Source organism: Saccopteryx leptura, chromosome X (genome assembly GCF_036850995.1).
Source record: "Saccopteryx leptura isolate mSacLep1 chromosome X, mSacLep1_pri_phased_curated, whole genome shotgun sequence".
NCBI classification, from domain to species: Eukaryota; Metazoa; Chordata; class Mammalia; order Chiroptera; family Emballonuridae; genus Saccopteryx; species Saccopteryx leptura.
In genome coordinates, this window is record NC_089516.1 from 24,647,716 (window position 1) to 24,662,631 (window position 14,916).

General features: G+C 38.4%; 1 protein-coding gene across 8 annotated transcripts in view; it reads right to left on the reverse strand.

Annotated features, from left to right (window-relative positions):
• Positions 1 to 14,916, reverse strand: part of DMD (dystrophin) — a 1,890,745-nt gene that overhangs the window by 905,177 nt on the left and 970,652 nt on the right. For all 8 annotated transcript variants that reach the window (XM_066356826.1, XM_066356825.1, XM_066356822.1 and 5 more), the window contains 2 exons: positions 11,534 to 11,681; positions 8,641 to 8,790 (listed from right to left, as the gene is read on the reverse strand). In XM_066356826.1, the coding sequence (XP_066212923.1) occupies positions 8,641 to 8,790; positions 11,534 to 11,681 (298 nt within the window). The remainder of the gene's footprint in view (positions 1 to 8,640; positions 8,791 to 11,533; positions 11,682 to 14,916) is intronic.

Here is a 14,916-nt window from a genome sequence, read left to right on the forward strand (position 1 = left end):
CACTAGAAACGGGGTGGGGAGGAAAGCAGTGGGGAACAGAGGTTCAGGTACAGTGTCTGGAGTGTGAGTGGCAGCTGGGTAAGTAGATTGGCTGCTACGATGCTCAGGGAGGCTTTCCTGTGTTACTAGTCAGGTAAAGAAGGATCCGGAAAGTAACCTGACACCACAGTATCCAGTTTTCCCAAAAGGGCCAAAAGCCAAGCAAAAATTTTCTTGCAGTTTCTTTAAATGAAAAGAAATTCTACTTTTTACCCTTAAAGAAACAATGGAATGAAATGGAAGACATCTTTTTCTTTGTTTCTGGTATATTATCCCTAGAAAAAACACGAGCTTCACTAAAATGTTTTTTAAAAAACTATGTACTTTGAATATCATATGATCTCACTCATTTGAGGAATCCAATGAACAATGTGAACTGAGGAATGGAATTGAGACAGAGGAGAGATCAAAGGGACCAGAGGAAAAGAGGACAGAGGGATAGGGGATAATAGGATGGGATAAACCTGAAGGGAAGGGGGAGGGCGCTGTGGGGAGGGGGGCAAGGGAGATGTTGAGGGGAATACGGGGGAGGGGGGTACATTTGGGGTGACCCTAGAATCTATGTAAACACAATAAACTAAAATCAATAAAAATATGTATTTTTCAATAGAGGACAGTGTGCTCTCAAATGTCACACAACCTTGCTAGGGCTCAGTGTTCTAATCTAGAAGATGTGGGAATAATTTCGCTTCATTAGGCTCCTTTCATCTGAATAATCATATGAGTCTACAAAATAAATGTTCCATCTTTTCATCCTTTCAATTAAGTACAGCAAGTATACAATGTGATTCAAAAACAAAAATGGCTATCACATACTTTGTGATGTATTGTACATGAATGCCTGACCACTATGCTGTACAATTGGAACTATTACAAAAATAATATGAAATGTCAACTGTAATAAACACATATTTTGGTGCTAAATAACTGTAGCTGGAAAAGTACGAGGAATGGGAATAGAGTGACAAGGACAGAAAAAGATGAAAAAGGCATTAAACACTGAGGAGTCAGAGAGAGACGAGTCACACACTCTAGCCAGGCAGAAAAATAGAATGACATACATACACAGAGGAAATCAGACTCATGGTATGCACAGAAAGATGTCAAGTCATCAACAAAGACACATACAATAGAGAAAAAGGACGAAGTTGAAAGTGATGGGGAGAAAAAGGGAGAGAACCCCCTACACACATTCACACAAGTTCAGAGAAAAGACGAAGAAATATGAAGAGTGATGAATGTTGAAAACAACACAGAGTCAGACAGGTTTGTGAAGGTCATAGGGTTAGACTCAGAGAGAGAAAAACACAGAGGCTAGCTTTAATAACATCCCAATTTTGTAACTCTTAAGGGTATCATTGTTAAAGACTGTAAAGGTCAAGATATGTGACAAAAATGAGAGGATCGCTTCATGATCCCTATCTGGGGGTAGCCATAAATTTAAAGCAAGGTCCGTGTTCAGTTTTGCAGCAACTTTTCCCATCTCAACTCTAAAGCGTGGCAACGCGGGCCAGCTCAAATTACACAGTTTTGCAATGAATCCATCACAGGGTCCACCACTCCCTTAAAGAAATAGCTATATTATCCTCAATCCCTGTTTCTTCCTATTTAGCAATGAAAAATAAAGGTGTCAAAGTAATTGGTAAATTGGGTAAATATGCAGGATACAGCATGGTAGAGTCAGTCACTGAGAAAGGCACCTGCTCTCAGAGACTGTGACAGTAGAATACCTTCACAGAGACTGTGTGTGAAGCAATGGGCATATTGTATCTCAGCAACCGTGCCCTACTGGGACAATTATACTACCTAATCTAGCGTTTGGATGTTTGAGGGTGCTGGAGAACAAAAGGGAGGGGACCCATTATTCCTTCTCTCATCTAATGACAGTATTTAGGAATTAATGATGATCAAGGCCTTCTCTTCATCAACCTGACCATATATTTCCTAAGTTTTTTTTTTAATTAGAGAGAGAGAGAGAGAGAGAGAGAGAGAGAGAGAGAGAGGAAAGACAGAGAGAGAGAGAGAAGGGGTAGGAGCTGGAAGCATCAACTCCCATATGTGCCTTGACCAGGCAAGCCCGGGTTTCGAACCGGCAACCTCAGCATTTCCAGGTCAACGCTTTATCCACTGCACCACCACAGGTCAGGCCAGTTTTTTTTTTTTTAAACTACTGATTTACACACTGATCTAAATCTGGCAGCAATTATTTGTTTCTTTTTATAAAATTTCAAAAATTTATGTATTAGACAAAAATGAGGGGATCGCTTCATGATCCTTATCTGGAGGTAGCCATAAATTTAAAGCAAGGTCCGTGTTCAGCTTGACGGACCTGGAGAGGATTATGCCAAGTGGAACAAGCCAGTCAGAGAACGACAAGTACCATATGATTTCACTGATCTTTCGTTTTCTATTCCTAAGTTCAAACCAACAGGGACATAAGAAATAAAGGTTTAGAAAAAACAAATTATTTTTAATACAGCTAATGAATAAGATTCCGAATTCTTAGACATTTGGTGGCAAAAGAATAGCATTAAAATGATCATTTAGGCCTTGGCTGGTTGGCTCAGCGGTAGAGCGTCGGCCTGGCGTGCGGGGGACCTGGGTTCGATTCCCGGGCAGGGCACATAGGAGAAGCGCCCACTAGCTTCTCCACCCCCCCTCCTTCCTCTCTGTCTCTCTCTTCCCCTCCCACAGCCGAGGCTCCATTGGAGCAAAGATGGCCCGGGTGCTGGAGATGGCTCCTTGGCCTCTGCCCCAGGTGCTAGAGTGGCTCTGGTCGCAGCAGAGCATCGCCCCCTGGTGGGCAGAGCCTCGCCCCTGGTGGGCGTGCTGGGTGGATCCCGGTCGGGTGCATGCAGGAGTCTGTCTAACTGTCTCTCCCTGTTTCCAGCTTCAGAAAAATACAAAAAAAAAAAAAAAAAAAAAAAAAGATAATTTAGGGTCAAAAGCACGATATTATGGATGAGCTAGTAATATAAGTCTAAACAAGCTAAGGTTCATTGTCTTGGTTTAAATTTTCTATCATAAAAAGTTTACTTTTTATGCTGTTGTAGAACAGATAAAGCCTTGACTCATGTTTCACCATTCATAAAGCTACTTTTGTGTTTTAGATAGCTCTCTCATGTTTCCTAGAATTATAATTTTTGTGTTCCCCTGTGTAATATTAAAATGTACTGAGATATTGTGAAGCATTTTAGGACATATCTCTTCCTTTGTTCTCTTCCTATGAGAAATGATTTTATTTCCATCATTTTGTAGGTACAAAATGTAACTACTAAGAAAACAGATTCCTTCCATATGTAAATGTCTCTAACTTTACATACCTGATTTAAAATAATTAAGACAAGAAACTTTACATTTTCAATAAGGAAAAAAATTCACTTTAAAATGTTTTACTCTGATACTATGATTATGCAGATAACTAAAAGAAAGCATTGGAATCTAAAAATAAAAGGGGTTTTCCCCAATACCTAGTTGCTTAAATTATAGAGATCTAAACACATTTTGATTTTAATGTAAAAAAAAATTGGTACTTTTTCACTTCATAAATATTTGATCAGTCACGTAAATGATCTGTTACAAGAACTTCGGCATCATCCATTTAACAATATAATAAATGACCTGACACAATTCCAAAGAAAGTCTCTATTATTTTCTTTTCAAACCATCTATACACAGAAACTTTTCTCTAACTTCTTCATTCCTCTCAATTTTGTTGGATGCTGATGAGTAACAAGCAATTTTTTAGAGGCAACTGTGCCCCTTTTGAAATAAGCCACTTTATATTACAGGAAAATTACAGTTCTGCAGTATCTTCCTGGTATGACTTTGCTACTGCACAAAGGAATAACACTTTTCTTCTATTTTGAATAGAGCAAAGGTAACTGGTATTAAACATGCCCAATAAGGCAGTAAAAGTGTGGTCAAAAGAGGAGGAGAGGTTTGAAAACATCCTTTGAGAGCCAAAAGCATAAGTGAGGAAAGTGCGTATGGGGACATATAAAGTAAGGGAAAAGAAGTGTTAGGTACGGGGGATCTGACCTTGACTTTGCTAAAAGGTGGGTTGAAACTGGGGTACTGAAATTTTAGAGATGGAAATTCCCTCCTAGCTCAAAGCTCAAAAGTTGTCCTTCAATGGATGGTCTTCCCTTCGCACTTCCCTACAAGCAAAACTAAACAGAAATCAAAATAAAAGTGTGTGGTTATTATCTAAAGAAATTGAATATAGTGTCTTCCATGTTGGTGTGGGTACCTAAAAATAAAGCATTGGAATTTGAAGGTAACTTTCAGCAAGAAAGCCAGCTCTTTAACAAAGAGAATAATATCCCAGCAACAAGATCACCTAGGTACTTAGCACACCCCATCTTTCTCTTTTCTCATCCTTATATATTAGTTTATGAAGGACTGTCAGCTGTATGAACCAAGTCTACAGTCCAAGAGAAAATGACAAGGAACCAGACCAATTCCTTGGAAGACACAACTTACAAAATATGAAAACTCTAACAATACTCTGTAGCTATTAAAGAAATTATCAAAAACTTCCATTAAAAAATAAATCCATTCCCAGATGCCTTTCCAATTGAATTCTTCAAAACAGCATCAGAAGAAATAATATCAATCTTCAATAATTTTCCCCCCAAAAAGAGTACCTATCCACTTGTTTTATAAGACTAGTATAACACTGCTATCAATACTTAAGAGGATATTACAAAAAAAAAGACAAAGCAAACAAAAAACCACATCATTTTGGCCCTGACCGGTTGGCTCAGCGGTAGAGCGTCGGCCTGGTGTGTGGGGGACTCGGGTTCGATTCCCGGCCAGGGGACATAGGAGAAGCGCCCATTTGCCAGGGCACATAGGAGAACCCCCCCCTCCTTCCTCTCTGTCTCTCTCTTCCCCTCCCGCAGCCAAGGCTCCATTGGAGCAAAGATGGCCCGGGCGCTGGGGATGGCTCCTTGGCCTCTGCCCCAAGCGCTAGAGTGGCTCTGGTCGTGGCAGAGCGATGCCCCGGAGGGGCAGAGCATCGCCCCCTGGTGGATCGTCCCCTGGTGGGCAGAGCGTGGCCCCTGGTGGGTGTGCCGGGTGGATCCCGGTCTGGCGCATGCGGGAGTCTGTCTGTCTCTCCCCGTTTCCAGCTTCAGAAAAATACAAAAAAACAAAACAAAACAAAAAAAACCCCACATCATTTTCTGTCAGGAACAAATATATAAAAATTCTAACATATGAGAAAATTAAATCCAGCAATCTATAAAAAGATATCATGACCAATAGGATATTTTCAGTAATTCCTGAGTAGTTTCTCATTCCAAAACCAGTAACTGTAATTCACCACATTCATACAAATGAGAAAAATCATATACATATAAATCATTTTAATAAATGCAGAGACAGCATTTGAGTATGTTCAATATCTATTCATACTAAAAATGTGATAAACTGGGAATGAGAGGTTTCTTAATCTGATTAAGAGGACTTACAAAAAGTTCTACACCTAACATGTTTAATGACAAATTCCTAAAGTTTTCTGCCTGAGACAGGGAATGGGACAAGGCTTCCAATTTCTACCACTTCCCTTAAAAATTGTTTTGAGGTCCTACTCTATACAAAAAAATTAAATCTTAAGGATTGAAAGGAGAGAAACTACTATTTTAGGACAAGATTGTGTCCATAAAACAAAAAGATTCCATAAACTATTACTAGGTGATTTTACCAAGGTATCTGGATATATGCTGAATATACAAAAATCTATTATATTTTATATACCAGCAACAAAGAGAATATAAAATTTACAATAAATCCCATTATAATAGGATTACAATGTCAAACGTCTGGTGTTCAATCTAATAAAACATGTGCAGGTCCTCTGGACTAAAAACTGCTTACTATTACTAAAAAGACTATAGAAAACTTAAATAAACGGAGTGATGGAAGGGTAGATGACTCAATATTGTAAAGATGTTAACTGACCTACAAATTCAACAAAATTCCAATTAATAGCATGGCAAACCTTAATAAAAATGGACAAGTTTGTTCTAAAATTTATGTTTTAATTTTTTTCTTTTTTAGTGAATGTATTGGGGTGACATTGGTTAATATATTTCAGGTGTACAATTTTAGAATACATCATCTGTATATTGCATCATGTGCTTCCCACGGCAAATCAAGTCTCCTTCCATCACCATTTATCCCACTTTACCCTCTTCTACCACCCCCCACTCTGTCCTTCTGGTAACAGCCATGCTGTTGACTGTGTCTATGAGGTTTGAGTTTATTGTTTTGTTTGTTTTTTCACTTATTCCTTCCATCCCCCTCACCCAACCATAACCACCTTGCCCCTGGCGGCCATCACCCTGCTCTCTATGTCTGAGTTGGTCTCTGTTTTGCTTGTTAGTTCATTGTGTTCATTAGATCCCACATGTGAATGAAATCATATGGTATTTGTCTTTCTCTGACTGGCTTATTTCACTTAGCATAGTGCTCTCCAGGTCCATCCATGCTGTAGCAAAAGGTAGTATTTCTCTTTTTGGTAAACCAAAGAACCAAAAATAGCAAAGGGAAACTGGATTAAGAACAGAGTTGGATGGTGTACATTAACAGATTCCAATTTTTAAATAAAACTATTGTATATGTACATACAATAGAATGTTAGTCATAAAAAGGAACGAAGTTCTAATACACAAACATTCATTAATCTTGAACATATTATGTTACATGACAGGGAGCATATTATGTTATCTAGACACGAAAGGACAAATATACAGTTGTCCCTTGCCATACTGCGGTTCACTTCTTGTAGTTTCACTGTATCATGGATTTTAAAACTGTATATATCTAATTTTGTATATATCTAAAATTGTATATATCTAATTGCGGTATATAGGTTTTTATATATTTATTATTTTAATTATTTTTGCAGTAAAATAAGGATTTTCTAGCCTTGAAAAGAATTGAAAAGAATATAAAAAATAAAAGCCTTAAAAATATATAAATAATAAAATAAACATAAGGTCGCCACTTGGCGGATTTTCACCTATCATGAGGTTCTGGAACCTAAGCCCCCACGATAGGTGAGGGATCACTGTATCTGAGTCCACTATGTAGTTATCTAAACGAGTTAAATTCAGAGACAGAAAGTAGGTCAGGCCCTGGCCAGTTGGCTCAGCGGTAGAGCATCGGCCTGGCGTGCGGGGGACCCGGGTTCGATTCCCGGCCAGGGCACATAGGAGAGGCACCCATTTGCTTCTCCACCTCTCCCTCCTTCCTCTCTGTCTCTCTCTTCCCCTCCGGCAGCCAAGGCTCCATTGGAGCAAGGGATGGCCCAGGCGCTGGGGATGGCTCCTTGGCCTCTGCCCCAGGCGCTAGAGTGGCTCTGGTCTTGACAGAGGGACGCCCTGGAGGGGCAGAGCATCGCCCCCTGGTGGGCAGAGCTTCGCCCCTGGTGGGCGTGCTGGGTGGATCCCGGCCGGGCGCATGCGGGAGTCTGTCTGACTGTCTCTCCCCGTTTCCAGCTTCAGAAAAATACAAAAAAAAAAAAAAAAAAAAAAAGAAAGTAGGTCGGAGGTTACTTTGGCGACGGGGAATTAAGGCAATAGGAAATAGGGAGTTACTGTTTAATGGTTACAAAATTTCTGTTTGGGGCGATGAAGAAGTGATGGGAAAATATGATGGTGATGGTTTCACACTGTGAATGTAATAAATGACACTAACTTACACACTGAAAATCATTAGAATAACAAATGTTATATATAACCACAATTAAAAAAAATATACCCAAATCATTAAATTATACATTTTTAAATGGGTGAATTGTATGGTATACAACTTGTATTGTAATAAAGATGTTCAGAAATGATTGTTAGTGAGCCAGTGTAGTCGCTGAAGCACAGACACTGCAGAGAACAGAGAATCCAGAAGCAGATTTGTATGAGCCTGTTTACCTGCCTAAACAAAGTTGCCACGCAGGACCATGGGGAGAGGATTGTCTTTAGATAAATGGTGATAAATTAATTGATGTTGCTTTTCCTTAAATATCCATTCATATGCGTCACTTGGTTTTAAAGAGTAAGTACTTTGACAAGCATTTTAAATACCGTATTAGATTTAAAAAAACTATCTGAGGTAGAAAGATAATGACTCACAGGTAAGTAAATGATTAATTAAATAAGTTAATAGAACACCCTTTGGAGGTTAGCATCCATTTAGCATAGATTAAGTCAATACTACAAATGGGGGTAATTTTGATTTATGATAGATGTTGAGATGGACCACCTCCACCTGTTTAAACGCTGTCGATCTATATTTGAACACTGAACTAATTAGTTCATCCCTTTTCCAGTCTCATTTTTTAGAATAATTCACTCAAAGTAATAATGTTGTATCTTTTGGCATTTGGATCATTAATGTCCTATCATTCATCAGCAGCATTCTTTTCCATCCACAACAGATCATGTTGCCAAACCTGGTCAGGTTAAAAAAAGTAAGTAACAACAACAACAACAAAATCCACAGAAGCCCCCACCCCACCCCAGAAAACATCAAGAAACCAAATACAAACACTGGCAACATTTAGAATGTGACTGGGGAGATGGGTTAATGTCTAACCTTTATCCACTGAAGATTTGTATGCTTGAGCTTGTTTTCAAGTTTATCTTGTTCTTCTGGGCTTATGGGAGCACTTACAAGCACTGTTCCACCGGTTTCATTTAATTGTTTTAGAATTCCCTGGCGCAAGGGCAACTCTTCCACGAGTAACTGAAACAGATGAATGCAACAACTTTTAAAATGAATTACAGCACAATGCCCACCACCTTGTCTTTGCTTCTGTTGGTTAACCTATCAAAACAAAGCAAGTTGACCAAAGACCTACTGGTTCCTCACATACCAAGAGTTTTCTGCAGAAGTGCAGAGCTGATTAACTGAGTCACTCTGAAGTGCATAAACCATTCCTAGAAAGGCCCAGAACAGCTTATCCCTTCGAGCTTTTTTGTTTTGTTGTATTTTTTTTTTTGTCAAGAGAAAAATGTCATGTGGTGTCAGCTCTAAAACAACACTGCAAACAGAGTTAAAAACCTGAGAGTATATCCCTATAAGAAATAGAAAAATCTGGATAAATTCAACATCCTCTCAGGAATTAAGCCTCCATGCTATATACATACCACTGAATACAAAATTGTGTTATCTATACGACAAAATAGCTAAAACTGAGAACATACCAGGTACCAAGCATTGTGTTAGGCTCTTCAGCTAGATTATCTCAGTTAATTTTTATATAATAATTCTATGAGGTTGATTCAGTTATCATCTTATAGATAATGAAATTGCGACACAGAGATTAAATACCAACAGAATCCAAAGTTCTCGCTCCAAGGACAAAAACGTAGGAAGCAGCAGAGCTGTGATTAAAACTTGGGGAGTTTCATTCATGAACCCTTAATTTTGACTCTTTCACATGCATGAATTTCTCCTATTCATCCAGCATCACATTATAAATGCCTTTTCCCAACACCTACAAAACCACCAGGGTGACTTTCATTTCTTTGTGTCACCTCGAGCTGCAGTGTCTAAAATAGAACCGCTAGCCACACGAGGCCACTTAAATTGAAATTAAGTCAAGTTCAATAAAATAAAAACTCAGCTCCTTGGTCGCATTACTACCTTCCAAGTACTCAAAAGGCACAAGCCACTAGTGGCTCCTGAAATAGATAATGTAACACATGTCCCTCATCAAAAAAGTTTCTATTGGACAATGCTGATCCAGATTGTATAAGGAGAAAAGAAAAATCAATGTGATTTATTTATTTATTTTTTTAAATAAGTTTTTATGTATTTTATTTTTTTAAATGTTATTCAGGTCTTTTGAATAACATCTCTAGAGAGAGGAGAGAGAGAGAGTGAGAGAACGAGAGAGAGAGAGAGAGAGAGAGAGAGAAGGGGGAGGAGCACAAACCATCAACTCGCATATGTCCCTTGACCGGGCAAGCCCAGGGTTTCAAACAGGTGACCTCAGAATTCCAGGTCAACGCTTTATCCACCGTGCCACCACAGGTCAGGCCCAATGTGTATTTATTAATAAATGAATGCTGATAAACATGTCCCTGAGATGAGTTATCAATTATATTGCTATAGGTGACATTCAATATATATATTTATTTATTTATTTAGCGAGAGAAGGAGAGAGAAAGGAAGGGAGAGAGATGAGAAGCATCAACTCATAGTTGTGTCACCTTAGTTGTTCATTGATTCCTTCTCATATGTGCCTTGACCTGGGGGCTCAGGACAATTCAGTGAACCCTTGCTTAAGCCAGCGACCTTGGGCTCAAACCAGTGACTTTTGGGCTCAAGCCAGCGACCATGGGGTCATGTCCATGATGTCATGCTCAAGCCAGAGACCTTGTACTCAAGCTGATAAGCCCACACTCATACCGTCAACCTTAGGGTTTTGAACCTGTGACCTCAGTGTCCCAGGTTGACACTCTAACTCCTGCGCCGCCACCACCACCACCACTGGTCAGGTTACACTGAACACATTTGGAAAAGATGAATTTTCCAGAACAGTTTAAGTTCATTTTTCCATGAGATAACTGGACACAAATAAAGTATTTCATTTTTTAATCTCAAATACCTAATGCAATCACTGACACAGTGTAGTAGGTGCTCAGTATTTGTTTACTGCATTAATAATGTTTAGACTATCTTCTTGTTCAGGTATAAATTTCTTCTTTCACAGAAATTGATGGTTGACACTGGAGTCCAATTTGTATGTGTTAACCAAGTAAATTATTGGTAAATGAGCGATTTCATTCCCCTTTGATCATCTGACCTTGCAAAATGAGGATAACAGCAACCATTTTGAAAGTCTGACATAAAGATTAAATAAAATAGCAGATGTAAAACATCTAACACTTAGCACATAATAGGAGATGATTAATGTTAATTTCCCTTCTCCTTTCACCTTCTCTTTAAGATATAAAGTAAAACAGGTCCAAAAGAGTTTTCCCTAAAACTAAAACCATGAAAGTTATTCCAACTGCACAGAGCATGTCCAGAATGTGAACCAACACCAGGCCCGCCACACCTCAGACAAATCAAATCAAAACAAAACATTGTTCCAGGCAAATTGAACACCTTTAATTAGAAGCTGAAGTAGTGGGATTGATTTGGCAATTAAGATCTTCTCTAAGAAAGGGGATTCATTCCTATCAAGATTCTTCCCAGTTTTTGGAGCTGTGTATTCTGCAATAAGTCTACAATTAACTTCAAATTCGTTGAAAATATTGCCCTACAGTTTATGTATGTATGTGTGGGTACATATATATTTTAACAAAATATATACATAATGGAAAATTCTGATTAAGACAAAATACAGTTGTAAGAGAAACTAATGAGGAACTATTAGTAACCTAATGGACAGGAAATCAATTATTAAATACATTAAAATAGATTTATATATTCTTTATATAAGTAGGCCCTGAAGGATTGTAGAAAATAGTATTACCTTGACTTGCTCAAGCTTCTCTTTTAGCTGCTGCTCATGTCCAGGTTCAGGTGGAATACTAGTAATGTTATCCACTTCTTCCAGCCACAAAATAAATTCATTTAAATCTCTTTGAAATTCCGATAAGATATTCTTTTGTTCTTCTAGCCTGGAGAAAGAATAAAATTGTTACCAACAACATATTTCTCAATTTTTTTTTTTTAAACAACAAAACAAAACAAAAATGGCACAGACCTTCAAGATATAATTTAAAATATGTTAATACAAATTTTTAAGAAAATTTATTTGCTTCAGGCAATTTTGATATCTCAAAAATTTCTAAACTGTGAGATGAAATTGGTCAAGAAAAAGTTCTTAATTAAAAATTCCAACAACATTATTTTATTAAACCAGAGCAATGTTTCTTAACCTCAATACAGCTAAAATTGAGGGTTAGATCATTCTCAGGGCTTAGGGGCTATTTTGTGCACTGTAGGGGGTGTAGCTGTGTCCCTGGACTTTTCCCAAGTGACAACCAAGAATTTGGTTTTCTTGTGACTTTTCCCAAGTGACAACCAAGAACAAGGTTTTCTTGTGACAACCAAGAATATCTTGCAGCATTGCCAAGTATCCCTTTGGAGTCAAAATTGCTCTTATTAGAGAACCATTGCACTCAAGTATATATATAATATAAAGTTGCAGCCTGACCAGGCAGTCCCACTGTGTGCCAGCCTGGGAAGCTGAGGACCCAAGTTTGAAACCCCGAGGTCTCCGGCTTGGGCACTGCCTCATCTGGCTTGAGCACAAGGTCACTGGCTTGAGCGTGGGGCCACAGACATGACCCCATGGTCATTAGCTTGAGCCCAAGGTTGCTGACTTGAGCAAGGGGTCACTGGCTCATCTGGAGCCGCCTGGTCAAGGCACATATGAGAAAGCAATCAATGAATAGCTAAGGTGCCGCAACTATGAGTTGATGCTTCTCATCTCTCTCTTTCTTGTTGGTCTGTCTCTCTCACAAAATAACTAAATAAAAAAGATGCATGTTTCTTTTCTTTTTTTTTTTTTAAAGATTTTATTTATTCATTAGAGAGAGAGAGAGAGAGAGAGAGAGAGAAGGGGGGAGGAACAGAAAGCATCAACTCCCGTATGTGCCTTGACCGGGCAAGCCCAGGGTTTTGAACTGGCAACCTCAGTGTTTCCAGGTTGACGCTTTATCCACTGCGCCACCACAGGTCAGGCAAAGATGCATGTTTCAAAATACTTAAAATACACATTTATGGAAGATCGTAGGTTAAAAGTAAAAACAAGGGAATTAAAATAAAAACACTAAATTATGTTAAAATGTTTTCCAAATTACAATGCACAATCCACTTTGAAAAAAGAGGAAATTTATTAAAAACACTCAACATATGTTGTACTAGTGGAAGTTTTTAATTATAAACAGTACCCTGTGTGTTATTCAATTAGCCGTAAATTTATTCTTACATATTGAATTTTAACACTTTTACAGCTGAGCAAAATGACCTGCACTTAAAATAATTTATAATTTATTTTTGTTTTGTTGTCTTTTGGTAGCTATTTATATCCTTTGTATGTAAGCTTTTAGTTGGAGTATAATAGGCATATAAGAAAGTACACATATATAACTGTATAGCTCAATGTAGTTTTAAAAATTGGACACATCAAACAGCCAGAAAAATAAACAGAATGTTATCAGAATCCCAGAGACCCCCTCTTGCCTTTTAGAGTTGCTCCCTCCAAGTGTAATTAGTATCCTGTCAGCTTTGATTAATTTCTCTGTAATAAACATTATGTGTATGGAATCATATGGTATATACCCTTTTGTATCTTGTCTCTTTCATTCAACATATGGTTTACAATAATCATTTATGTTGTGTATAGGTTAATTTATTCCCCTGTCTGTATAGTACAGAATTGTGTAAGTATACAAAATATATCTCAGTTGGTGGACATTTAGGTTGTTTCCATCTGAGGGATGTTTAGCTGTGTGGTTTTTTTTTTTACTTCAAGTTAACAAATATTTATTGAGGGCTTACGGACTTCCAAGAACTCTACTGGGAATTATGATTAAGGATAGATATGTTTGCCTTGAGCATCTCACAGTCCATGAGAGGAAACAAGCATATAAACTAAGGACTACAATGAAATACTGTAGGAGGATAAGTTCTTTCTGGGGCAGAGCATAGGAGATGTCCCAGAGAAGATGATGGTCAGACTGGGTGTTGAAGCATGAAGACAGGTCCCTACATCTGACAGCCTGTCCTATCCACAGCCTGTGCAAAGACAGTGAGTTGATGGAACTAACTACAATCACACTCGTTCCCTAAAGCCAGATCCAGTTACTGGATTCATGCTCATCTATACTCAGTTTTGCTTTTTAATGAGAGCTTGTCTGAAGTCTTTTCTGAGCATGCAAGGAGCCATTCTCTTCTCTAGTCTCAGAACAGCGGGTACTTTGAAAAACCAAACTACATCACTTTTGCGCTCAACACTCTCCTATTGCCTCCCAATCCATTCACAGAAAAAGCCAAAATAATTACAGCATCCTACAAGGCCCTCCATCTGTGTTCTCCAAAATGGCAGCTCCACATGTGGCTACCGCACTGCTGAAATGATGTAAGTAGAACCGAGATGCACTGCAAGTGTACAATATGCATCAACTTCCAATGACTTAGCAAAAAAAATGACCTCTGTACTTTCTCACTAATACAACTATAAAAAATAAAACTAATTTTAAAATAAAAATATGAAGTATCTCATTAGTACTTTTACCATTATATACAGGCTAAAATGATATTGCTTTTAATATGATCATCTCATGTTTCTCCTTTTTTAATGCAGCAACTAGAAAAATTTAAATAACATGTGCCTCACCTTATTTTTCTGCTGAACAGCACTGATCTGTAAAATCTGCTAAACCCCTTTCTCCTTTCCTCCCTGATTTCATTTCCATCTACTCCCCATTCCTCTTGTCTTTCTCAGTAACGGCATCTTTGCTCTGTACCTCGGATACACTACATGGGTTCCCCCTTCTGCTCTGCACTTGCTTATTCTGCCTAGAATGGCCTTTTCTCAAATATCAAATATGGTGGGCTCCCTTACCTCCTGTCAGTCTTCCCCTTGTGGTCCCACTTAAGACAGCCCCCTTCCCCTCAAAATTCCTCTTCTTTCTCCCAGCTTTTTCTTTCTCTTCAGTTCTAAAAACGAACAGACCCTATAATTTGGCTATTTTGTTGTCTGGCTCACATATGAAATTCAGCTTCCTGAGGGCAAGAAGTTTGGTCTGTTTCATTTCCCGAGGTAATCTTTGCTCCCAGAACAATGCCTGGCATTGCATGCATGACTGGATTCAGTCATGGCTCTATTCAATTTGCATGCATTTA